Source organism: Lissotriton helveticus, chromosome 7 (genome assembly GCF_964261635.1).
Source record: "Lissotriton helveticus chromosome 7, aLisHel1.1, whole genome shotgun sequence".
Taxonomy (NCBI): Eukaryota; Metazoa; Chordata; class Amphibia; order Caudata; family Salamandridae; genus Lissotriton; species Lissotriton helveticus.
Window position 1 is genome coordinate 434918248 of NC_136068.1, and position 27657 is coordinate 434945904.

Sequence of the window (27657 nt, forward strand, 5' to 3'; positions counted from 1 at the left end):
TTAACAAAATTGTCCCTCCCTATCAGATTGGGGATGACATCCATAAGTGGATAACTGCTTTGGAGAGGGCCTGCAAAGTACAGCAGATACCCCAAAGTCAGTGGGCAGCAATTGTGTGGCTCTCCTTTGCAGACAAAGGCAGAGAAAAGCTCCTCACTGTTAGAGAAGAGGATGCTGACAACTACTATGCCCTGAAGAGTGCACTGATAGATGAATTTGGCCTAACCACTGAACAGTACAGGTTGATGTTCAGATACACCCAGAAGACACATACTCAGGACTGGACAGATTTTGTAGATTGTGCTACTAAGGCTCTGGAAGGCTGGTTACTGGGCAGTAAAGTAAGTGACAACACAGGATTGTATAACCTTATGATGAGAGAACATATTCTTAATAATTGTCAGAATCAGTTATTGCATCAACACTTGGTTGATTCTAATTTGACCTCTTCCCAAGAACTGGGTAAGAAGGCAGACAAATGGGTCAGAACCAGGGTGAAGCAGAAGGTACAGAACCAAGGGTGGTGACCAGAAGAAGCAAGACCAAAAGGGTGGGGAGAAAGCAATAGACCAGAAGTCTTCTCAAGGGCCCCAAAAAGCTTCTAAAGGTGGGGGTTCCCAACAATCCAAAAAGAAAGAAGGTCCAAAGAAACCTTGGTGCAAGATTTGTAAAGTAAATACTCACTGGACCTGTGATTGTGCCAAGAAGGAGACAGCTCCAGCCACCATTGGCCCCTAAGGCAACTGTTTCCCCTAGTTCCGCTCCAAGTGGTGGTTCTCAACAGAAGGGTGTAATAGGGTTAACCCTGGGAACTGAGATGGATTCTGGCCTAGTCAGAATACCAACTCAAGCTGCGTTGATCTGTGATGGGGACATAGCCATGTCCTCTACTGTGAGTCCCAATAACTTGGGCAGGTACAGACAAACTCCTTTAATCAATGATAAAGTGGCTCAGGCCTACAGGGACACATGTACTAGTGTCACAATGGTGACACCCAGCTTTGTGAGCCCTGGACAGATCATACTAGGTGAAAATGACCTAGTGACCAATGCTAGCAATGTCACAACCACACACAGTACGGCAGTTGTTAATTTCTCCTGGGGAGGGGTAACTGGCCTAAAGAAGGTTGTTGTTATCTCAGACCTCCCTGTAGAATGTTTGCTTGGCAATGACCTAGATACTTCAGCCTGGTCTAAAGTGGAGTATAGGACACATGTAGAAATGTTAGGCATGTCAGCACATGTGCTTGCTGTGACTAGGTCTCAGGTCAAAAATTGCAACACTGAACAGGCACTGGATTCTGGAATAAGAGACCAGTTGCCTACCAGGAAAAGGAGCAGTAGGGTTAAGGCTTTGCCTTCCCCCCTGCCTCAGGACGAGGATCAGCCTTCTGAGGAAGCTGATTGTGAGCCTGAAGAAGGATCTGTCCTAGAAGAGCTTGAGCCTCATCAGGTTGAGTTTCTTGGGACAGGGGGACCTTCCATGGCCGATCTGAGGCAGGAGTAGTTGGACTGCCCTTCTTTTGAACCCCTCAGACAGCAAGCTACTGCTGAGGCTGCAGGGAATGCTAGTGGAACCCATAGAGTCTATTGGGATGAAGGGCTCCTGTATTCAGAGGCTAGAGACCCCAAGCCTGGAGCTTCCAGGAGGTTGGTCATACCTTTGGCATTCTGGGGCTTCCTTTTGATACTAGCCCATGATATTCCCCTTGCAGGACATCTTGGCCAGAACAAGACTTGGGACAGACTTGTCCCTCACTTTCACTGGCCTCACATGTCAGAAGACACCAATGAGTTTTGTCGCTCCTGTGTCACCTGCCAAGCCAGTGACAAATCAGGTGGCACTACAAAGGCCCCCCCTTATAACACTACCTGTGGTGGGGGTTCCCTTTGAACGTGTAGGGATTGACATTGATGGACCAATGGATCCCCAAACAGCCTCTGGGCACAGGTTTATTCTGGTGGTAGTGGATCATGCCACCAGATACCCAGAAGCTATTCCACTTAGGACCACTACAGCACCTGTTGTGGCAAGAGCCCTTTTGGGAGTTTTCTCAAGTGTGGGTTTCCCTAAGGAGGTTGTTTCAGACAGAGGTGCAAACTTCATGTCTAGTTACCTGACTGCAATGTGGAAGGAGTGTGGAGTAAACTATAAGTTCACCACACCCTATCACCCACACACAATGTAATGGTCTAGTTGAAAGATTCAACAAGACCTCAAAGAGCATGATTAAGGGTTTCCCTGAGAAGCTCAGGCGGAGATGGGACATCCTACTGCCCTGCCTTTTGTTTGCTTATAGAGAGGTCCCACAAAAGGGGGTTGGCTACAGCCCTTTTGAACTTTTGTTTGGGCATCCTGTAAGAGGACCCCTTTGTCTGGTGAAGGAAGGATGGGAGTTACCTCTCAAACTTCCCAAACAAAACATTGTGGACTATGTACTTAGTCTCCGCTCCAGGATGGATGAGTACATGAAAAAGGCATCCAAAAACCTTGAGGCTAGTCAGGAATCGCAAAAGGCCTGGCATGACCAAAAGGCTGTGCTGACTGTTTACCAGCCAGGACAGAAAGTGTGGGTGTTAGAGTCTGTGGCCTCAGCAGCTCGCCAAGACAAGTGGAGTGGACCCCACACTATTGTTGAACAGAAGGGAGAAGTCACCTATCTGGTTGACCTTGGAACTCCCAGGAGCCCCCCACAGGGTGCTTCATGTCAACAGACTGAAATCATATGTTGACAGGGCAGACATGGGCTTGCTCATGGCTACTGATGAAGGACAGGAGGAAGAGAGTGACCCTCTCCCAGACCTGCTCTCTCAGAACCCTGACGATGGGTCAGTTGATTGTGTAGCCTTGACAGGCAGCCTCACTGATCAGCAGCAGAGTGACTGTAGACATGTTCTGCAGGCATACAGACATATGTTTTCACTGACTCCAAGTCAGACTACTTGGTGCACTCAAGAAGTGGACACTGGAGACAGTCTGCCTGTTAAAAGTAAGATTTACGGGCAACCTGATCATGTCAGGGACTGTATCCGGACAGAAGTCCAGAAGATGTTGGAATTGGGAGTCATTGAACCCTCAGAGAGCCCTTGGGCAAGTGCAGCAGTCCTTGTGCCTAAACCTGCAAAACACACAAGATGATGGACGGAATGTTGCACAATGGCAAAACATTCACCCCCAGTCACAGATCTGGGTTTAATCCATTGTTATTTTGCTCCCCAAGCCACCCCAGTTCAGACATGGCAATATGCAAATCAGTCTTGACCCTGTGCCTCATGGGAACAGTCCAGCCCGAACTGCCAAGCCATGTCTTCCCTGGACCGGAATCAAGCATCCTAGGACCGGTTTCTGGCTATCAGCCTTCATCAGCCAGGATAGCTTGACTCCAGTAGCCTAGTGAGCACGGGACCCAAGTCTGTGCCTAAACCTCACACCCACGATGGTAAGAGAGAGATGAGGTTTTGTGTGGATTACAGAGGTTTCAATGCTGTCACTAGGATAGATGCCCATCCAATAGCCAGGGCAGATGAGCTCATAGACAGATTGGCATCTGCTAAGTTTCTGAGCAAATTTGACCTGACAGCTGGCTACTGGCAGATCAGACTAGCGGATGATGCAAAGCCAAAGACAGCATTTTTAACCCCTGGTGGACATTATCAGTTTATGGTAATGCCCTTTGGTCTGAAAAATGCACCTGCCACATTTCAAAGGTTGGTGAACCAAGACCTCTCAGGCTGGATTACTACTGTGCAGCTTATCTAGATGATATTGCTGTCTTTAGCTCCACCTGGGAAGATCACCTGATCCACCTGAAAAATGTTTTGGAGGCCCTGCAAAAGGCAGGCCTAACTATCAAGGCTACCAAGTGCCAGATAGGGCAGAGTCAGGTTGTATACCTGGGCCACCTCGTAGGTGGAGGCCAGGTTCAACCATTGCAGAGCAAAATCCAGACCATAATGGACTGGACTGCTCCAACCACCCAGGCTCAGGTCAGAGCTTTCTTGGGCCTGACTGGGTATTACAGGAAATGTGTCAAGGGGTATGGTTCCATTGTGACACCCCTTAAGGACTTAACTTCCAAGAAAATGCATAAAAAGTTCAGTGGACAGTCAGCTGTCAAAAGGCATTTCATGACCTGAAGCAGGCCATGTGCACTGCACCAATTCTGCAAAGTCCAGACTACTCCAAATAATTCATTGTTCAAACAGATGCTTCTGAGTTGGGAGTGGGGGCTGTGCTATCACAATTGAATGAAGATGGTCAAGACCAGCCAGTAGCTTTTATTAGCAGAAGGCTGACCCCTAGAGAAAAACGTTGGTCAGCTATTGAGAGGGAGGCCTTTGCTGTGGTTTGGGCCCTGAAGAAGCTGAGGCCATACTTGTTTGGTACTCACTTCAAAGTTCAGACAGACCATAAGCCCCTCTTGTGGCTAAAACAGATGAAGGGTGAAAATCCCAAACTGCTTAGGTGGTCCATTTCCCTACAGGGGATGGACTTTACAGTGGAACATAGACCTGGGAGTAACCATGCCAATGCAGATGGACTCTCCAGATATTTCCACTTAGAACATGAAGACTCAACTGGTCAAGGTTAGTTTAATGTCCCTGCGTTTGGGCGGGGGGGGGGGTTGTGTAGGAGAGTAGGGTCTGCTTCCTATGGTTACCCCCACTTTTTGCTGTGATGCTCTGGTTTTTCGACTTTAGTCTGGCTGTGGCCCTGCTAATCAGGCCCACAGCCTAGCTGTTCTCTCTCTAAATTGATACCATGTACTTTAGGTACATACCAGATTGGTTACTGGGTCCCCCTTGTGAGCCCCTGTATAGTGTACCCTAGGTACCCAGGGCATAGGTGCACCCTAGGCCTACCAGGGGCTGCAGCATGTAACGTGCCACCCCTGGTTTGCCTTCCAAACTGACACCACAGGTCTGTTCACACAGCCTGGGTAAGGTGGTGTAATCACCCCTTACTTAGATATCTACCTTCTATATAGACACATAGTAACCTATAAGCCACTCCTATGGCAGACCTCTACAATCCTGGAGGTAGAGTGCTTGGTTTTATGTGAGAGGGTGCCCTAGTATGAGCTGAGCCCCTCTGCAGCTTTCGGAACCATCTCCTTATAGCTGTTCTATGATATAGCCATACCATATACTCTTAAGTGCATTATAATCCTCGCCGGTTAATGCTACCTTTGATTTGGCTTTATCAAAATATGTTGTGTAAGGTGTCAAACACTTTGGAATACTACAACCCCCTCCCTCCCGCCAGTCCTGGCGGCAGGGGTAGCATTCCACCCTTCTAGAGGGAGAAGATATGTAGTTACTGGTAATCCCGGTTAAAGTTAAACAGAGCCTCAGCATCACAAAATGGCTGCCACAGACACGAGTCTGCCCTACTGCTGCTGGACGAAACTCCGGCAGGGGAGGCCTGGACAATAGGTTTCCTGTCCAAGAAGGTGCAGGCACCTCCCCAGATAGGCTTTTGTGCATTGGGGCAGGGAGGGCTGCATTCAGTGAATGCTTTCCAGACACAGCCTGGGGCACACTAGGTGCTCCATGCATTTCCCAGTTCAAACCAGTTGCTGGGGCACTCTGCCCCAGCTCTGGCGCGAAACTGGTCAAAGTGAAAGGGGTGTAACCACCCCCTTCCCAGGCCCACCCATAGGAGGGACCTTAAAGGTAGTCCAGCCCACAACTTAGTATAAGTATAGGATCCCAGTCCCTAGAACTTTAGATTACCCTGGACGAAACTCTGAAACATAAATCCTGGACCTTCGATGTTCCATTTCGACTGGAAGATGGAAGACATCTCCCTTGTGGTCAAGGAGTGACCACCCTGTACAAACAGGCACCAACAGCAACTTTGCCAGTCTGCATTTTCGAGGCTCCTGCCGGATCCCGAAGAATCTGCAACACAGGATATAGACTTCCAGATATCTCTGACCCCGACCTTCGCTCACAGCAAAGTTGAGACCTGTGGCGGATACAAGAGACGTGGGACCGGAACTCCTGGACATCCTGCATTTTGCTAACTGCATCAACTCCCGAGGTATCTCGCAGTTGTGCATTGGGGTACTTGAAGCCACAGCCCCGAGCACCATGTGCACCGAAGCTCAGGCCCGCACACTCCACGAGTGTCCCGTGGGGCCCGCCCCGCCTTTGCATTTCAGCTTGATGTTTTTTCCCAGTTCCTAGTCCGTTGGCTAGTGAGCCCCCTGAAGACTTACTTTTAAATCTAACTTGCTTTCCTGTTTGCTCCAGGCTTGCTCCAGCTTCCCTTCAAAGCAGAAGTGCCACAGACCTTGCTGTTCTGCACCAAAGCCAATCTTGACATCTTGAGTGGATTGCGTTTGCCAAGGCTTGTTGGGTCCAATCCGGATACCGACACCGCAGTCAACTAGATCCTTTATGGTACAGCTTAAATCCAGCTCCTGGTCATCGTCGACGCCTCCTGGACCTTGTGGCTGAAGAGACAACCTTCACCCTTTCACCTGAAATCACCCAACATTGGTTGGCAGCTTTCCATCGCCATCCTGGCCACTGGCAAGTGACCCAGACTCTGTCCCTTCTGCTTTCAGGTTCTTCAAATCTTCAATCCACCCTTGGATCCACCCGGACACTTTCCCTCTGGTCGCATGCAGCTCTTCCTTGCAGCTCTGCATTGAAAATGACGACGAAACCAGACACCAAAAGGCACCTATGCACCCGGCTTCCCTGGGTGAGGTAACACGAGTACTCCAGTGCTCCCGTGGTCTTGACTCTTGAAGTGTCCTAGTTTAAAAGGGTTCCATCGTAGTCCATCCGGAAGTGTCCTTAAATTGTAAATTTGTTATGTTGTTATGTTATGTTAAATTTATTTTTGTATAGCGCGCGGCGACTCAAAAAGAGTATCCCGGCGCTTTAGCAGCGAGACCTACGGTAAAATAACATAACACGGCAATAAAACAAAAAAGGGAAGTTCAGTGAAAGAAGGAAACAAGGCGTATAAAGTAAACAACCAGGTCTTTAGACCCTTCCTAAAAGCGAGTAGGCTGGTGGCGCCCCGGAGTGTCAGCGGCAGAGAGTTCCACAGCTGTGGTGCCCGCAGTCCAAAGGAACGACCTCCGATGCGAGCTTTTTTCACACGTGGCACCACAGCCAGGAACTGTGACTCCGATCTGAGAGCACGGGCCGGATGATAAAAGGACAGTCTCCTTTGAAGGTACTTTGCGCCCACGGCATGAAGGGCTTTATAGGCCAGAGTCAGCGTTTTAAAGATGATGCGCTTGCGGATAGGCAGCCAATGTAAGGCCTGCAAGAGACCCGCTACACTGGCTCGCCTATTTAAGCCATAAATGGCTCTCGCCGCAGCGTTCTGCGCCACCTGGAGCCGCTGCAGCAGATACTCTGGCAGGCCCAGGTAGAGGACATTGGCATAGTCCAGCCTGGACCCGATCAGAGCCTGCACAGTCAGTTTCCGATGTTCTTCCGACAAAAGGGGTAGAAACTTCCTCAGCACCTTGAGAAGGCCAAAGCAGGTGCCCGTCACCCCCAAAATCTGGGCTCTCATCGTCAGGCCCTTGTCCATCTTGACCCCCAAGTTCTTAGCAACTAAAGATGGACAGGAAGGTGGAAACATGCTAGTGGGCCACCAGATTTGCCAGTCGGGGTCCGACGCACACCCAAAGAAGAGAACTTCAGACTTCTCAGAATTGCACTTGAGGCCACTCAAATGAAACCATCTAAAGACAGCCCCAAGGCAATCCCGGATGCTCTCTCCATTAAAATCTCCTCCACTCTTACAGGAGAAGAGGAGCTGTGTGTCGTCGGCATAGGACACGATCCGGGTCCCAAAAGACTCCGCCAGTGCCGCCAAAGGGGTCATAAAGATGTTAAAGAGGGTCGGGCTCAAAATAGAGCCCTGCGGGACCCCAACACCCAATGGCGGCATCACAGCAGAGTCCGGGGGGGCCCAGACCGTTTGTCGGCGGTCAGCTAGAAATGATGAAAACCAGCTGAGCACCGTCCCCCTGAGGCCTATCTCATAGAGTCTAGAGAGAAGGCCATCATGGGGGACGGTGTCAAAGGCCGCCGACAAGTCCAACATGACCAGCATGGCCTTGCCCCCCGAGTCCAGTACCCCTTTAATGTCTTCCGACACCTCCAGGAGCGCTGTCTCTGTGCCACTGTGTAACTTGTTTGTTTCCCATAGAAAGGCAATTGTAACCCGCTGCTGTGTTTAGACACGGCACGCCTCTCCCGTGGGCCTCCTACTTCCTAACCCTTGGTTGTTCCTAGAAGCCCCAGCGATGCCCTAGGCCTGCTTTCTATCTCAGACGTGGTTCTTATACCACTATTTTAGAATATGGTGTGTGAGGCCCCTAGGGCAAAACGTATACTGTGCAACTTGTCGTATGCTAATTGAGTAACTTCTTTGTACTTTTACCTCTGACCTCATAAAGAGTGCAGAGGGGTTGTGTTTAGAATAAATACATATATATTTTATATATGCTTTGTGTGGTGTACTTTCATTTGGTACTCAAGGGATTATAATTGGTAAATACAACTTGCTTAATGCGCTCTCAGAAGTCTTAGCCTGATGACTGCTGGTCCATGCTACCACTAGCTTAGCTTTCTGTAAGGTTGACTTTACAACCACCATCAATAAGGGTCGATTAGACTGGTGCAAGGTGCCCACTAGAACTAGTGGACATCATATGCCAGACTTCTCACACCCGTCACACCTTCAGCAGACCCACGTCAAACCCAGGCTTTTCCCCGTCACTGCAATCCAAATTACTATCAACCCAACCCTCTCAATCCCCACATGTTTTTGGCAGTCCAAACCATGCCATTCTCACCCTTTTTTTCTCCCTTGTAAAATGGACTCATAATCAGAGAAGCACTCCAGTCTAGGGACCAGGTGTAATTGCAGTACAAATGGTTTGAAGGTTTGCAAATGATTAATTGAAGTGACAATTGTGAAAGTAAAAAGAAAATCTACTCTTCCAAACACAACAGGTCTGGTTGAGGCTACGAATGTGGACGCAGAGAAAATAAACTAAACACAATCATAAGTGCAAAGCAATAAATATAGGCTGGAAAAACGTTTGTTAATGTAACTTGATTTTAAAAAATCAGTCGGACAGCTTCCCTGCATGTATGTCTATTTGGCACTTCCCAGACAAGTGTTTGTGGGCCTGCTTTAAGATCACATCTGAGGTGAAGATCGTAATAAGTGTCCAGAATGTCAGTTAGTTCACTAAACATCCGTTTTTATTGCACCTGGTGGGAAAACCCTGACCCTTGGAATCTAGAGGTCCGAGACCCTCAAGGAGGAGATTGGGCGGTTTTGGAGCTAAAGTAAATAACTTGAGAAAGGTTAAGGCTATCAAGTGCGATACGAGAAGATAAAAAGCCCATTAGAGGTTATGGGGCCACCAAAGAAGATTTAAGGGTTCCATCTGCCGTATTAAGAATGCATTGGAGTGTCAATGGCTCTCTAAATATAGTGGGCGGGACTGCCGCCACTTTTTGGTAGGTGTCACACTCTAAATAGGGCTCTTGAAATCCTCCTTCAGGGCCCCACCCATTGTACATATAAACATATTTTCGTGAACTACAGAGGAAAGCCTGGTTATTCTCAACGCGAAAGATGATTAAATGCTGTCGGGCCCTTAATGTAGTTTAGAGAGCCAAATAATGTCCTGGCAAGCCCTTGCCTTTGTAAGGGCAGTAGGTATGGAGGTAAATGTTAGCCACTTTAGGCTAATGTGCTCGGCCTTCTAGCCATTGAAATGCACAACCTGCCACACAAGCTCCTAATTTCCTCTATAGGCCTCTCCGCCCCCATACGACAGACATCACAGGACTAATTTGTTTCGACAAACAGCATATGCAAATATAGAAAAATCAGTCTTGCGTGTAAGTTTTTTCATGCTTTTTTTGTAGTTTCTGTCGTTAATGGTGTTAGCAAATACCAGCAGAATGGTATTTCTTATGATTGTGTTGTGGTTTTCCTTTCATTTCCGCACTTGTGTTTTGTTCCTGATGTTGGTTTTCCTCTCATGCATCGGATGTGGCAAACCACCCCCCTTCCCCCCTGCTGAGTCACCAACGGCCCCAGTGAGACGACCTAGGTCTCTGTGGTCAGCACTACCATAAAACCCTAATGTGCCGTTGATGTCATCACAAGGGCCTACAATTTCATTTCAAGGAGTGATCTGAGCATGGTCAGACCCAACCGCTGCTGTGACCAGAGCACTCTGAACTACCTAACAGACTTGTATTCTATTCATCAGCAATGGTTATTCGGGGCCATATTTATCAATGGCTTTCATTTCCCTTGTGTCAAGGTGACACGAGAGCGACGCAAGCCCTCATGTGAGATTTTCTATTCCATTCAGAGCCAAGGTGGTGTCTTAGTAAACCAGGAGTAACGCAAGGCAGTGCAAGTCGCTGACTTTTGTTACTCTTCCGTGAGGGGAGAGCCGGCGTTCCCACACATCCACACACGGTTTTTGGCCCATTCCCAGATTTACTGACACTACTCAACTTGGGAATGCCTCAAAATGCTACATCTTCCCAGGTGAGGGGTAAGGAAGAGAAATACGTTCATTTATCCTATTTTTTGCCTCTTTCTAGGTGGGCAACATTCTGCAGCACAGAGGAAAAAGCCTCCTAGGATTGATTTTGCAGGAAGGAATCCCTTCTTTCATAAAAACAGTCCTTCCTGTAACACAGGTGCCTGTGTTGGCGCTTGGCAGCCTCTAAGGAGCCAGCGCAGAGAGAGCAGGAATGCGCCATATCTTCATAGACATAACGCATTACCGCCCTCTCCATTTTAAACAAAGCAGCAACTTGTCTTGCTGCATTGCGCTGCGTCAGATGTAATTAAATCTGCTCCTTGGTGTCCAGAACCAACTGCCGGAAGCTCTGAGGCTTCCTCTGTCATTTCCAGCTCTGGCTCCCGAGCAGCCCTTTTGATGATTTGTGTGAGGCTATTGAGGTACACAGTGCTGCTGCTCGGAGCGATTTCTTGAATAGACCATGACGTAGCAGGATACAGCTCAAGCGACAAGAAGGTTCCTTGATCAGCAAGTACATAGATTGTGACTGCCCATACGTGGCAGGCAGCAAATGTGCTCTGGTCAGTCTCTTTCTCCACATGGCACCTTTAGCCCTCCATCCACACAAAGGCACGTCAACAGATGTTCTAAGCAAACATGGGGAAACGCACAATGCACGTGATATCGTAGAACTGCAAGCGGCCAGACGCTGACTCTGTCCTGAAATAAGAAGAGTCCTCACGTAAGGGATTTCGCTTTTTTATTCATAGCACTGATGAGCAGCTACTTTGACAAGTTTGAGGTTCTGCTTCTCTGGGTTAGGGGTTTACATTTCGGTTCTCCACATAGGTTTGTGTGGGGCAGACCAGATGATTGTCCTGAACCGTCACTAGGACGCTCCGTGCAAGATGATTACCATTTAAATCCTAGTACCGGTTATTATGGCAAGAACTGACACTCACCTTATAGGGATCGCACAGTAACCACCATCATATTTTTGGAACGTGTATTTTTTAACCCTTCACTGTGTTTTTTGCTGTTTGGAGCAAATGATGGCAGATGCTGCTGGTGCATGTTCCTTTGCTCCTTAAATAAAGGAGCATTACCTGGCCTTGCCTTCTTCCAATTTATCACTGCAAGCTAAAATCACAGCGCACTCATACTCACCCCACACGTTGTGGCTGAGGACTGCAGTGCTCACGAGATTCACTGCAGACATAAGTAGGCATCCTATCCATAAGCAGAAAGCAGGGCAGGCGCCCAACAGCATCCACGAGGCAATGGATGTCATATTCACAAGCAGAAGCGTGTCACACTACTCCTTTTCAAGTCTGCAATTTGTAGATGCTTCTGAGTGGCAAACATAGTTTAGCACGAAAACTTTTCCCCGCAGGGAATTACAACGCGATCGGTACGACCGCGTTGTAACGACGTATACCATTACTCCGCAAGTCAGAACACGACTTGCAGAGGAGGCAGAAGGTGTTGGATTTAAAATCCAACACCTTCCCTACTGTTGCACATACTGGAGTTGGAATAGTAAATTATACTATTTCAACATTCAGCGACCCCCCCCTCCGCAAGTCGTTGTTACGACTTGCAAAAGTCATTGTCATGACTTGCGGGGTAATGTCTGCTAGCAACAGCATGCAGAGCTTCTGACGCACACACAGCCTTTGTAGCATACTATATACTACAAAGTTGACGCTGGAGCAATGCTCCATAAAATCAGAAGCCAAGGAGCATGAAGGGTTGTTTCCTGACAGATTCTGTTTAATAAACCATGCCAATAAGGTTTAGACTATGCATGTTTTATCAGCCTCTGGGTTCCAATTAGACATTATGGACACCATTCACCCTACATCTGCTTCAAAGATGCTCTTTTGAAAAGAATTCAGCAACATCTCAAACACCCATCAGCCTTCACCAGATGTTAAAAAAGTTCCCAATAATCACAGTAAAACCCCAAAAAGTCGTATAGAACTCAACACACCTGAAACCTCGTACTTCAAACCTAAATATCCCCACGTCATAGTGCACCAAGAGAAACAGTGGACTGTTTGAAAACAGGTTAATACATTTAGATGGGGCAATGCTCTCGAATACCTCACACAGTTAAAAGCACCCAGCTAAGCTACAAAACCCTATCAACTCATTCAGAGCCATTTTCTACAAGACCACCATCCATGTAGCAACTAATAGAAGCAAAAGGCTCTTCAAAGCCTTTTAAGCACTCCTCGACCCTGGTATTCCAGAATCATTCCAACTCCATCAGTCACTTCTTCTTGAGAAGAAAAGTTAAATTTGTCAACCTCACATTGTTCTGTCCCCAAATGGACAGCCTTCAACCATATCTTGCACACTTAACTAACAGGCGGCCTATGCACACTGACAGACACTTCTGGTGACAGTTACTTTCCACCATTATCCATCAGGTGTGCACCCTGAATATTGACCCTAGAATATAGGATCATATCAAACACAAAGAGATGATGGACAGAGTGCTGAAAGTTTCAGACACTCACCCTCTCTCACAGATCTGGGTTGAATCCATCATCGTTCTTTAGCTCACTTCTTCACCCCAGTTCAGATCCAGCTATTTGCAAATCATTCTTGACCCTGTGCCTCATGGAAACAGTCTAGGGCGAACTGCCAAGCCAGGTCTTCCCTGAACCGGAACCCAGCATTCCTGTACCGGTTTCGGGTTTCAGCGCTCCGTCCATCATATCTTCGTGTTTGCTTTATAGGATCATATCGGCAAGAAAAATCTCATACAGGCATACCAACCTGGCTTACCCTGCACTGCCTCATGGACAAAACAGCTCAGCAAAGTACAAAAAGTCACTCTCTTCTTCAATGATAAAATGACTCCTCTCTCTTAATTTTACTTGACCTCTCCTGGGAGTTTGACACAGCTGACCAGAATGCATTGATTGATAACACAGTTTTGCAATGGTTCATGTCTCCCCTCACTAAGCCTGGCCACTTCATCCTGAAGTGAAAGTCAAAATCTGAAAAACCTCCTGGCTGGTGTGGCGTAGCCAAAGAATTCATCCGCTTACCCGTCATCTTCAATTCCCTATGTGGAACGTGTAGGTATTATACTCACCAACAACATAACGATTGCATAATACACTGATTATGCACAAGTGTCACTAACCAACTTAAAACCTTCTTTGAGCTTATTAAAAAGTGAATGTCAAGCTCCTTCCAAAAACTCAATTATGCAAAGACGGAATTCCTCCTGTTCTCTGACAGTGCCATAAAATGATGTGTGGTTAGCTAATCAACATAAGCCTTAAAAGCTCTGGTCAGCATGGCAAACGATTGTTTGCTTGTTTGTTCTGATAGGTGGAGGAATATGAGAATAACCATGGTAAGGTCATTCTAGGATAACCAATGTAACTCCCAAATCATCTTTTGAGAGAAAGGCGTAACAAAATAAAATGCTCTAATCCAACTCATTGATAGTGCTTTCCTTTTAATTCCGTTCTACGGATACTTGGGTGCAAAGACTCACTGTTTCACGTTATAAGCAGATTCAAAAAGACGTCTCTTCAACTTTTGTCCAAGATGGAAGCCTTGACCAAGAGCCTCAGAGCAGATGATTCATTTGTGAATTTCTGGTATGGATGATCTGCTTAAGGAATCAATTTCTCATGTTGGCACTTAGCGTGATGCGTCACTGCTTGAGGTGCTGGAACAGCTGAGAAGCGACCCCATAAACATAAACTGATACACGATACACTGTAGTAACCCCTCAATCGCAATCTATGTATCTGGCAGGGTCCCTAGGGCTAACCAAGGACAATAATAGCTATAAACTCCTACACAGTGGAAAGTACAAAGGCTGATGTCACAGGCATCGAAAACTCAACTCAACTCAGGTTGGGTGGACGGTGTTCCTTTCTAAAAAAAACAAATCGGGGGTATCAGTCTGTTGCCAGCCACCCACTAAGGAGCTCTGATTGTTTTGCTTGCAGTCCTGAGACAAAAAATCTCCTGGCTCGAGGTCCAGCTGTTATTTCAAGAGAATAAATGTAGGGCCATGTTTTCAAGCACGGATTCAAGTAAGTGGGCAATGATATTGTGGCCCTGTTACACTGGTGGACACCCAGTGGACACCCAGTAACCACCGACTATCCCAAATTGCCAAAGAAAAGACCTTGCAAAAGTTTGGAGGAAGCATTCTTTTTTCAACCTGGATCACACAGCCTGACATGGATTATCCTTAACTGCATTTGGGATGCCTGGTGGTACATTCTAGATTTGCACACTATCTTTAATCAGTTTTGTACATTTGTCAGTGGTCGATATTGATATTGTTCAGGACAGTCAAAAGTGTAGTCACTGCTATCTCAACATTCATGTTTTAGGAGAAAACAAAAAACACACAATTATATTTTACCGAAAGTACTGAGAATTATGGAAGAAAATGGGATGACAATTAAAACAGAAAAAAAAGTTTCGCGCATAAAAGTGAAGACGAGTTTTTGGAGCATGTCACTACCATGAAACATGCTAAACAATATCTAAATAGCTATACGTTGTTGGAGGCATTTAGTTAGCCACTCCTACCCCAGGCGACAAACGATTTACAGAGGGTGTGAGAAAGGGATGGGTGAGTGGTCAGATTCTGTTGGCTGAGACTGTTGTGCATTTGACAGGGGTGCCCAGATCCTTGCAGCCCTTCCTCCCCTTAGGGAAGAGCAGGGCCTACAATAGATGTGTGGGTGGAATTGTGCCCTTGAAATAAGAGAAATACTGTTATAGAATTAATTATTTGGAGGCGGAAGGGATACATCAAGACACCATATTAGCCCTGTTGATAAGAATAGCTTTTCCCCGAGGGAGACCACGTAGCATCACAGCGCTACCAGAAGGCGTTCAAAAGGCATAGCAATTGGCCCAAGAATGTATGGGAAATCCATACAATAGGTGACATGGCCCCTATTGCTGGTAGATCTTGGACTCTAGTGCGACACAGAGGATGCACATTTTAACTCCATCAAAGGAAATATTTGGTTGTGGTAACTTAACCCCTTCCAGGCTGATGACGAGCTCAGCTCGTCATGAGCGTAATCTGCCGTACGCTCATGACGAGCTGAGCTCGTCATGTAACGCGGTATTTTTAAAATTGCCGCGCACAGCGGGAAAAGCCGGCGCAGCGATGCGGTTAAACATCTGAGATGTACACTAGAAAAAGAAAGGAGATGTGGCACAGGGGACGGAGAGAAAACGAAAATAGGCACACACAGAGTTAGCAGAATGAAGGAGCATATTTATGAGGAAATGGCGGAGCACGGCGTTAGCCTTCTTGGCTTAACGCCGCGCTCCACCACTTCTGAAACACAGGGCTTCACCATATTTACAACAATATGGTGAAGCCCTGTGTTTACCCCTGCACTGGCGCTAAATTTAGCTGCCTAGCCCCAACCCAGGCACCCTTGCACCATAGCGCAAGGATGTCTGCGTTGCAGGGGTAGATTGTTTATGTGCAGGAAGGTGTCTCTTCCTGCATATAAACAATCTTTTTAAATGGCGTTTTGTAACTTCTATGTGCGCTCTTCAATGGAGCACTCATAGAAGTTGCAAAGGGTCATTTCTTTAATGTTTATGTGCAGGAACGTGTCCCCTGCATTGTGTGGTTTATGTTTTGCAGTTTTCAGGTGTGCTACAACGCACCACACAGCAAACAAGAGGAGAAATTAAACATTTGTCCTCGTTTCGCCTGGGTAAAACCAGGTTTTCCCTGGTTTTAATTTTGGCACTGCCCCATATTTATGCCACCCTTGTAAATATGGGGCAGTGTCAAAATCAATGGGTGTTGCAGTGGAACGCCCACCACAACACCATTGTTCTTCAATTTCATGCTAAGTATAGCGAGAAATGATGCCTTATTTACAAGGCAGCGTTAAGCCACCTTTAGTGGCTTAAAGAGGCCTTCTAAATAAGACGAAACCCCTATCGTCACCACAACATCCAAAAAAGTGATGCTGTGGTGGCGACAGGGTCTTGCATATATGCCCCAAAGAGTTTGAACTCAAAAAAATATTTATAAACAGACCAAGACTTTCAACTCTCGTCCTGTGATATGGAAACTAAAAACAACTTCTGAAGGAGTGAGCACTTTTAGACTGTTCATATACTCTCTTCTTGTTCTTTTGACCTTTTCTCTTATCTCACCAGGTGATGTACTCCTCCGGTATCCCGTTCATCTACATCGTCCTGGCGTACGCAGGACTTTCCTGCCTCATGTTCCTAAACTGCTTCTTGTCTTGGTACATACCACCCTGTACTACAGGAAAAGAGGGCAGCTACAGGTAAGAGTGGGCCATGTTGCAATGCAATGAAGGATGAGGCTTCTCGTCTAAACAGTGGACTGGGCGCCTATTATCATTATCCCTTTTATTTGCTGCCTTCTAATTCGGCAGTGTGTGTGAGGCATTAGTCTCTGCATCATTTCCTTTTCTTTCTGTGAAGCATGGACCTAGTACAGATTGATTTCACTTAATTACTGTCCGCTGTTCTTCTGTGACTGAGGTACTATTTCTTCTTTTTTTGGCATTTCTATATAGCGCAAACTTGACCAGACTTGGTGGTATTGCAGCCCTTTACATGAGCATCAGTTACATTATACAAGTTCAGATTCATTAGGTCGCAGCATACCTGTCAGCGTAGCTGTCTGGTTTGCTAAAGACATCTTGGGGACATTCAGAAAGTTGACCTAGGAATGCATTCCACCTTTTGCTTACTAGTAGCTTTACAGGTTGTAACTCGCATTTCCTGGCTTTCTATGTGCTGACTTTACTTGGTTTAGGCTGTCCAGCTCGAATTTGTCTTTCATGAGTATTAGTTTTATGTCGCAAGATGGCTGCCGGACGGGAAGGAGCTCCAAAAGGGAGCTCCCAAGGCTGGAGATCACTCTAAGGAGTAAAAATCTCCGTTGGCCCAGGATCCCAAAAAGCCCTCTCACCGAGCCCCACCACCCGAACATTCCGGGTGGACTCACCCCCGGCTGCATCGTCACAATGAAAATCGTCAGAGATAAGCCGCCCATCAGCTCGAGATCGGTCGTCACAGGCTTTTGATGGTGATCCCCTGACACCGTGGGGCAAACCGGGACAAGAAGACCAAGCCAATAGTCACTCCCTGCACCGGATCAACAGGAAGGACCTGTGTGCCTTGCCAGGTGAGCTGGATCGAGAGAAGCCCATAGGGCATGTCTGCCCTGCACAGCGGAGGGTACACCTACGGCTTTCCACCCCGCGCTGTGCCACTGAATCGAATTTAACTCCCAGTGCCAGGTGAGCTGCATCGACAGGTCTGCTCTTCGCAGCGCTGGGTCTACCTACCCCTATCTCCAAAGCGCCGAACCCGCGGAGTTGATGTGAACTCTGCAGTGGTTTCAGCACCGCCTCAATTCTCTTCCTCACAGGGGACGTGAGAGCTCCTTCGGCCTGGCTACCCAACCTCCCTCTCTACATCAGAGCCGTCAGCCTCGATTGAAGGCTCATTGTTTGACTCATTCACTCTGCCTGCCCCCACCCATACACGGAACCCCCGCATGCCCGAAGAGGTCATTACCTCCTTGTCTCTATGTGGGAGGCACAGCCTGGCGGCCGCGTACCCCCCACCAATTCCTTAAGCCCAAAGTGAAGGCTCCCTCATCCTCCTCCCACAGCACCTGAACACACAACCTCGCATGAAGACTCTTTGCTTCGCGTGTTGCACCACCACCCCTCCCTCAGCTGAATAGCATCAGAACTTTTACTCCTGTTGTTTCGACTATCAGGAAAGTGAGATCCTGTGGCCATTTTCCTACAGGCCACCCCTTTCCCTTCCAACTTTCCTAGCATTCAAAATAGCTGAGTCTATGAAATAATTAAATAAATGATAAAAAGTAAAAGAGGACTACCCTGCAAAAACTAGAAAGACTTTTGAAGACACCTACAAAGTGGCAGCCATGTTGTAACGGCTCCCAACCTACTGTTAAATCATTGTTTTGCTAACAATTTATACCTATATCAGAGCAGATTATTTTAAATAACAACCATCCCTGAGCAACAGTGCATCAGCTGACCCAAAGACCTCCTTGGAGACTTCCCTCCCCCGCTGTACTCCCGCAGAGCTCTAACATTATGATAACATGAATGCTAAGTAATACGTCCATCCTGAACTCACTTCCCCACTTTTCACTAGCCCTGTTACTTCGCTAGTTAACACCGCTTGTCTTACTTCACCTCATACACACTAGTAAAAATACCATGTTTGTTTAATTCCATTTTATTTTACTTACTGTTTTTACTTTATATTTTTCCTGATCCATCCCACCATCCACTACCCATGGCAGACTTCCTGACCCCCTTATGGCTGCACTAACCAAACAAAAGTTCTCAAAACGCAACTATCCCAGACTGTCCATGAAGTGTTTCTTTCGTAAGGCTACCGCACTGAATGCCCTTTCCCCCTGACGGGAGACGGTGAAACCCATTGTTCACATCGCCTGCTGAACATTGCGTTGGGCCTATTTTTTGATTGCTTGTTCCTCCTACCTCTGTCTTGACTCCTGGTATACCTTCCGCCCCCTGGGCAGGATCCTACACGGACTTGAATTCGAGCTTCTTACACTTACCAACACCTCCTTGGCTTGTTATCCGGACGTGTGTAGTTCATTAATCCTAATAGCTCCACGTGCTCCTAAAGTATCCTACCCTATCACGATGTCATATTGTACTGAATTTTTTACTTTGGATGCATACTCCTGTATTATTAGTTGAGCTGTTTAACAACTTTTTATCCTTATTGCTCTACATGTATTGTTTTAACTGTCCAGCCTCACCTAATTTTTTACCATTTGACATCACCCACAGCAAGACAAAATGTGCTGTAACACATTGCACTTTCGTCTCTTTGTACGCTAGGGAACTGTTCATACTTGTTGTTTATTTATCTACCTTTCTCTCTGCATCTTTCTGTTCCCTCACCCCATCTTTTTGGCGTTTTAACAGGTTTATAACAGATTTACAATGCTTCCCCTCACGTACTCCCTTACTTCATTGGATTCGCCTATTACTAGACACGGCCCAAACTCTTGGACCATCCTTTATCCCCCTAACCTCTCCAAAAATGCTCAGAAATACTTTAAAGACAAACTACTAATGTGTCATCAAGAAACGCTATTTATAGCTAACTATCGCAGTCTCACCTCGATTGTTTAAAACTAACTACATCTTCTACTCCAAGCGCCCCTCTAAATGGAAAAGCACCTTCCTCCACCACCTCCCTATCACGAAGTCATGTAAAATCCCATATGGCTTGAAACTACCTACCACTCCTTCCCCTACTTTCCTTGGCGAAATAGACATCTCCATTTTCAAATTTGGAAACATCCTCATTCAAGCCTCTGAAAAACATCTTATCATCTTTGAACACCATTTCAGCACCTTATCCTACCTACTCTCGATGCCTTCCTCTGACCCCTCAGCCTCCAAATCACAGTCTGACCCTATACCTCCTGTTTCACCGACCTCCGCATACAGACATTGAAAACAATATGGAAATCTCCCAAACACAGATTATCAATCTCTCCCCTGCCTTAACAACTTTCCCTACTACAGACTCACCAACGGCCTACTCAACCATCCAAACTCTCTCTGCAAACTCACTCTCCTCCTCTTGAGGATCCAAAAACTCACATCAGTTCCTCCCTTCTATCTTCTTCTTCCTCCCAGCCCCCTCAATTTAACCTTCCCTTGACTCAATCACTTATTCCTACTTATTCCCCCCTAATTGTCCTTCCCCTCCTTATCCAGGATGTCAACACCCCTCAATTTGACCTCCCTAAGACTCAATCCCTTATTCCAACTTCTTCCCCCCTAATTGACCTTCCCCTCCTTAACCAGGACGTCAACCTTCCTCACTCTCCCAGAGCACCCTTTCCTCCTCCGGACTCTCTTCAGTCTCCAGTGACTGGCCTGTCCCACCTCACCTCCCTCCGGCCATTAAATGGAACACCCCTCTCCACCCCCCACCTGGGCTCCCACCCCTCGCTCAGCCCAGACTTCACATCCTAACTAACGCAGAACTTCCTCCTAGTGCCCCCGAACTCCCAGCCTCCTTCCCCTTCTCCCTGATTCCCCAGACGGATGTATGACGTTACAATGCATACTTTTACAACGCATACCTTTACAACGCATTTTTTACACTGCAACATCCATTACAACGCACACCATTACAACACATGCCATTACAACGAATTCTTTGAAACTACCTTTACAACGCATTCCACTACAACGCATACTACATTTACAACGCATACCATTACAACGCATTACATTACATTGCATATAAGGTAAGTGTTGGATAGTGTAGGGGTAAAAATAACTATTCTAACTCCAGGGGGTGCAACAGTAGAGTAAGTGTTGGATAGTGTAGGGGTAAAAATTACTATTCTAACTCCAGGGGGTGCAACAGTAGGGTAAGTGTTGGATGGTAAGTTATGCGTTGTAATGGTATGCGTTGTAATGACTGCGTTGTAATGGCATGCGTTGTAGTGGTGTGCGTTGTAGTGTCATGCGTTGTAATGACTGTGTTGTAAATGCATGCGTTGTAATGGATTTTGCGTTGTAAAAGTTTTGTTGTAATGGTAGTGCGTTGTAAAAGTTGTGTTGTAAAGGTTGTATACCTCCCCAGACGCTTTTTAATATAGAACCCCATCCCCCTAACCTATTGTTTGAAATCTCCTCCCCCAGAAAGGATGTTAACTCCCTCTCCTCACTTAACCACCCTAATCATTCTATTTCCCTGTGTACTAAACAAAACAATACTACACTCCAACAACAAAGGGCTACTATCCCCCTCTGTAATAATACACTTAGTACATTCCGCGCCTCAAACCACCTCCCTGCCTCTGACCTACCTGACCTCTCTAATCCTTACCCCCCATGCTCTTCAACTACTGCCCCCCCGATTCCACAGGCACCTATCCCTGTGATCCTTGGGACTAGCAGAATTCCAACTTCACCTAAACTTCCTATCTTTGGGACTAGCAGAATTCCAACTTCCCCAGCTTCACCTAGACTTCTCCCACAATTTACTACTATACACTCCTGCCCCCTACCTACAACCAACCCTATACCCTTGACTTGCATGCTGGTTAACTGTCGCTCAGCTGTCCAACATGCAATTGAAATTTCGGAAACCATCCTTGGTGAATCCATTGACATCGCCTTTCTTACTGAAACTTGGCTCAAAGATCACTCTTCTTCTATTCGTGATCTGATCTCTCCCCCTGGCTGCTCCATCCTCCTAAAAGAGAGACTGGTCAAAATTGGAGGCGGTCTAGCATAATCTATAAAAGCGAACTCCAACTCTCCCCTGTGCTCATTTCTGATCATTCTACTTTTGAATACCTCGGAGCAGGACTTAAAGTACAGGGTTCCCCTCCAATTCGACTACACAATATCTATCATCCTCCTGGTGACCCACTTCCTTTCGTAGATGAATTGTCCGACCTTCTTACCCAATCCTCACTTTCCAACTCTAAAAACCTCTTTCTTTGAGGCTTTAACCTTCACTGGAACAAAAAGGACGATCCTATGGTTAACCTCCTCACTGATCTACTTGACATCAATGACCTAAAACAAATATGCCACTCTCCTACTCACTCCAAAGGAGCCACTCTTGACGCTATCATTACCAGCAATGAACTAGCCTCCCTCTCCTCCATCGTTCTCATCGACTGGTCCGACCACCACCTCATCCTTTTCTCGATCACTAACACTTTACTTCCCTCTCCACCCAAAACCAGCAAACAGATGAAACTGACTAGAAATCTTCATCTTATCCCCTAGGTGAACTTGAGACCAAAGTCAAAGCTCAACTTCGACTCTCACCTCCCTCCCAAAATGCCAATGACCTCACCGAACACTTTAATAAATCCATTGTCGAGATACTTGACCAAATGCCCCAGCCAGACTAAAACAACAGAGAAACTCCTCCTCCAAATCCTGGTTCAATCCAGATCTCAACAATGAGAGGCGCGCACTTAGATTGACTGAATACATTTGGAGGCAAAACCCTTCCCCCTTTAATCTCTCAATACTCAGATACGCTAAGTCCAACTATAAAAAACACATCATCAATGCTAAGACTTCCTTCTTCCGCTAACAACTCGACCGGGCCAAAAACAGACATAGGGAACTCTTCAACATTGTTAAAAACCAAACATCCTCTTCACCCCCCCAAGGGGATTGCCACCACTGACAGATTGAAGAAATTAAATAGTGGGGACTCGCACAGCTGAAGGTAAATCAAGTAATGTCTTTTAAACTGTGAGTGTGCACCAAGAGGAAACACTGTCTGCTCCGGCAGTGTGAAAACCAAGGTACTAATGCAAGGCTCCCTCAGTGGAGAGAGCACCTCCGTGCACTACTTAAAGACCACCGGTCTAGTTCCATATAAATCAAGGTATCAAATGTTAATGCCAAACGTGATGTTAAACAGCTGTCACATTTTATTCATGTGTAACTGATGAAGATCCATAGATTTCTCCACACAATAAACTTCATTCCATAGGTGAATGAATTCCAATCATGAAATTATTGCACAACACATTGTGCATCCCAATGCATTTCGGGACAAGCCCTTCTTCAGGGGACAGATCCTAAAATTAGGAGTGCAGTCTGCGTCCGTTTCTTAATTTCCATAAACACCGCCATTTGCACGCATTCCTTGCTGCTGCAGTACACAGGAATCGACATTCCTGTGTACTGCAGCAGCAAGGAATGCGTGCAAATGGCGGTGTTTATGGAAATTAAGAAACGGACGCAGACTGCACTCCTAATTTTAGGATCTGTCCCCTGAAGAAGGGCTTGTCCCGAAATGCATTGGGATGCACAATGTGTTGTGCAATAATTTCATGATTGGAATTCATTCACCTATGGAATGAAGTTTATTGTGTGGAGAAATCTATGGATCTTCATCAGTTACACATGAATAAAATGTGACAGCTGTTTAACATCACGTTTGGCATTAACATTTGATACCTTGATTTATATGGAACTAGACCGGTGGTCTTTAAGTAGTGCACGGAGGTGCTCTCTCCACTGAGGGAGCCTTGCATTAGTAGATTGAAGAAATTGCCAACTACTTCTCAGAAAAATCTCCTTAATTGATCAATCCTTCACCCTAACCACCCTCCCTCTTAATCTAATTAATTCCCCGGACACTACCCCAACTCTCCTTCACTCTCCACGCTTCCTCATGACTCCTCACCGCTTCTTCTTATCGTCCCTATCTTGAACCCTTCCCCATCATACTTGAGCAATAATGCTCCTGGCACGACTTCTAACCTGTAACTGAACTTGATGTCCTTAACGTCAGTTCTAGACTTAAACCATCATCTCACACTAAAGACCCCCTCCCTTCCAACCTTCTCCAAGATCTAAAACATATCATTGCCCCTATTGGACCTCTATCATCAACTCCTCATTTAACTCGGGTTGTGTCCCTGCTTTCCTCCAATTGGGACATATCACTCCCATCCTCAAAAATCCTGCTGGTGACCCTAATGACCTAAATAACCTTTGTCCGATCTCTAACCTTCCTCTTCTCTCAAAAGCCCTTGAAAAATGCACCCTGCTCCAACTAAACACATTGATTCATTTAATCTTTTAGACTCCTTCCAATCAAAGGCGAATCCTCCCTTCTCATTCTTATTGATCTCTCCGCTGCTTTCGACACTGTCAACCACTCTACTCTACTTAACACTCTGAAAGATCGCTTCGGCCTCAACGGTGCAGTCCTAAAATGGTTCACCTCCTTCTACCAACACAGAACCCAGCAAATTAAAATCTGTGACTGCCTTTCCAAACCTTTGCACGTCTCCCAAGGCGTCCCCCAGGGCTCTATCCTCTCCCCCGCTCTATTTAATCTCTTCATGGAACCCCTCACCCTTATTCTCAAACAAGCGGGAATCAATTACCACCTATATGCAGATTACACCCAACTTTACTATAAGATTCAATCCCCGCTCAGATCTTCTTCACGTCAATGATGCCGTGACTAAGATTTAATCCTGGTTCCACTACAACCACCTCAAACTAAACCCAAAAAAGACCAAAATCATTCTTTTCTCCCCCTAAGAATAACTCGCACCCCATTCTTTCATGGATCTCTGACCTTACCGCACTCATCTGCTCTCTCACCTTATCAAACTCAGTTAAATCCCTCAGTTTTAACATTGACCAGAACCTTACCCTTATCCCCCACATAAAAAAATCAGCCAAAAGCGCTCTCTTCACAATCCATCACCTCAAGAAAATAAAACCCTTCATTCCTGCAGACGACTTTAAATTAGTCATCCAATCTCTGGTCTTGTCAAAAATCGTCTATGGTAATGCCATCCGCACTGGAACTCCTAAAGCCCACCTTGCCCCAATCAAATCTGTTCTTAACCTGGCTGCTAGGCTCATTACCGACCTCAAACAGTTTGATCACATCTCCCCTACACTTAAAGCCCTCAACTGGCTTCCCGTTGAAGGTAGAGCTTCCTATAAGACAGCTTGCATTACGCACAATACCATGAATCAACACTCCCTGCAGTACCTATCTGATAAACTTCACAAAGCTGCCTGCTCTAGAGCATGTAGGAGCTCCAACACTCTCGCTCTTGTCTCTCCTTTGTTAAACAAGAAAACCACAAAATCCCGCTCCTTTTCTGGATCATCAGGAACTCCCTCCCTAAAGATCTTCCTTGCAACCCCTCTTAAATCAGCTTCAAAAAAGACCTCAAACTTCTCCTGCTCAACAAATACTGGGGTCCTTAATCCCTTCCCTGAACACTCATCCCATCCGACCTCCTACTGTGACCCCCTTCTTCTCCATCCTCTCCCTCCCACACTAGGCTAGTCGCTCCGGACCTGTAGTAGCCCATTGCAATACCTGTAACTTGATCACGTAAAACTGGAGTTGTTTTTAATGTTTTTGAATACTACCTCATTGTAATTTTGTTAAATTACTATTTATTATCCATTTATAGTGGTTTGATATTGCCTTCAACCTACCCCCCTCCCTAGCCTCTCCCCATTACTATACCTGACTCCCCTCTTCTCCATCCCTTCCCTCCCTCATTAGCCTAATCTCTCTGGATTTGCTGTAGCCCTTTGCAACTTTTGTAATTTGATTGTGTAATATTTGCTGCCTTCCTACTGTATACTTCCTCATTGTAATTTTTGGCCTTATTTGCCATTAATACACATGTAAAGCGCTCTGATACCCTTGGGTCCAGCCAGCGCTATATAACACCTTTTAAATAAAGTTTAAAAAAAATCTTGGACATTCAGAAAGTTAACCTAGGAATGCATTCCACGTGTTGCTTACTAGTAGCTTTATAGGTTGTAACTCACATTTCCTGGCTTTCTATTTGCTGACTTTACTTGGTTTAGGCTGTTCAGCTCGAATTTGTCCCCCTTGTTTACTGTATTCTTCCACAAACTTGCTTTCTGGAAAAAAGATCTTTAAATCTTGTTCTTATCTTGTCAAATTTGCTGTGCATTCAATGACAGAGGTCAGAAGTCAGGCTGTGTCTGCCAGGGAGCTTGATGTTTATTATTCTTTCTCTGACTCCAAAGTGAGATGTTTTATGTGACAATCATGCTGGCTACCGGTGGCTGCATGAGGAAAGCTGTACGATGTTTTTTTTTTCTAGCACACAACAAAATTAAATGTCTGTAAATTAACTGTGGTGACGATCAAATCAATGTATTGGGTGATGACATTTCCACACACTATTGTTTGTGCGCTGTATACTTTTAGCAGAAACACTGTATGTGTGTTCAAATGTGATGGGTCGTTTCAACTGAAGATGTGTTGTCTGTAACTGCAGAATGCTACCATACCATGCATACTCCAAGTGAATCTCAAAGCACTCTACTCTGCACCACTCCATGCGACTGCATTGTACACTGCACCACTCCACACTACGACACTCTTACTCCACACTGCATCACTGCACTCTTCTGTACTACTCCACTCTATGCCTCTCTGCTCTACACCACTCCAATCTAGGCTAATGCAATGTACCCTACAATACTCTACTATGAACCACTGCACTCTTCACCACTGCACTGCACTGCACTCCACACCACTCCTCTCTATGCTACCCTATTCTGCAGCACTGCATTTTATGCCACTGCACTCTATGCCAATTCACTCATCTCTGTACCACCCCACTGTACGCCAGTGCACTCTAAGCCAATCCTCTCTATGCCACTCTAATCTACTCTGAACCACTGCACTCTACTCTGAAACAATCTACTCTACGTCACTGCACTCAGTGCCACTCCACTCTGTTCTGCACCACTCGATGCCACAGCACTCTATGCCAATACACTATGCACCACTTTACTCAAAACCAATGCACACAGTGCCAATCTACTCTGCACCACTTCACTCTCTGCCACTATACTCTACACCACGGCACTCTGCGCCACTACATTCTTTGCCTCTGCACTCAAAGCCAATGCAATCCATGCCTCTCAATTATACAGCAGGGCTCTCTACGATAGTATACTTTGGAACACTGCACTTTTTGCCACTCTACTTTATGTCACTCAACTTTATGCCACTGAACTCTACGTCACTGAACTCTGCATCACTCTACTCTACATTACTGCACTCTATGCCACTGAACTCTGCATCGCTCCAATCTATGCTAATCCACTCTAAAACTCTCTAAACTACTCTGCACCACTGCACTCTCCAACACTCCACACTATACCACTGCACTCTACACCACTTCACTGCACTCTGAAACAATCTACGCCACTGCAGTCTCACTCTGCACCAGTGCGCTCTGTTGTGCCACTGTATTGAAAACCAATACACTCCGCCCCTCTGCACTCTATGCCAATCTATTGTGCACAACTGCACCATATGCCACTATACTCGATGTCACTGCACTCTACGCCACTTAATACCATTGCACTCTGTCCCTTTACTCTGCACCACTCCACTTTATGCCACTCCACAACACTGTACTCTATGCCAATGCATTCTACTCCACTACTCTACCACCCTACCATGCACCACTTTACTGTACTCTGAAACA

At 46.2% G+C, this 27657-nt stretch overlaps 1 protein-coding gene across 1 annotated transcript in view; it reads left to right on the top strand.

Annotated features, from left to right (window-relative positions):
- LOC144768558 (large neutral amino acids transporter small subunit 4-like) overlaps nt 1-27657 on the top strand; it is a 460965-nt gene that overhangs the window by 236787 nt on the left and 196521 nt on the right. Inside the window, exon 7 of the mRNA XM_078652331.1 lies at nt 16734-16867. Coding sequence (XP_078508457.1) covers nt 16734-16867 — 134 coding nt within the window. The remainder of the gene's footprint in view (nt 1-16733; nt 16868-27657) is intronic.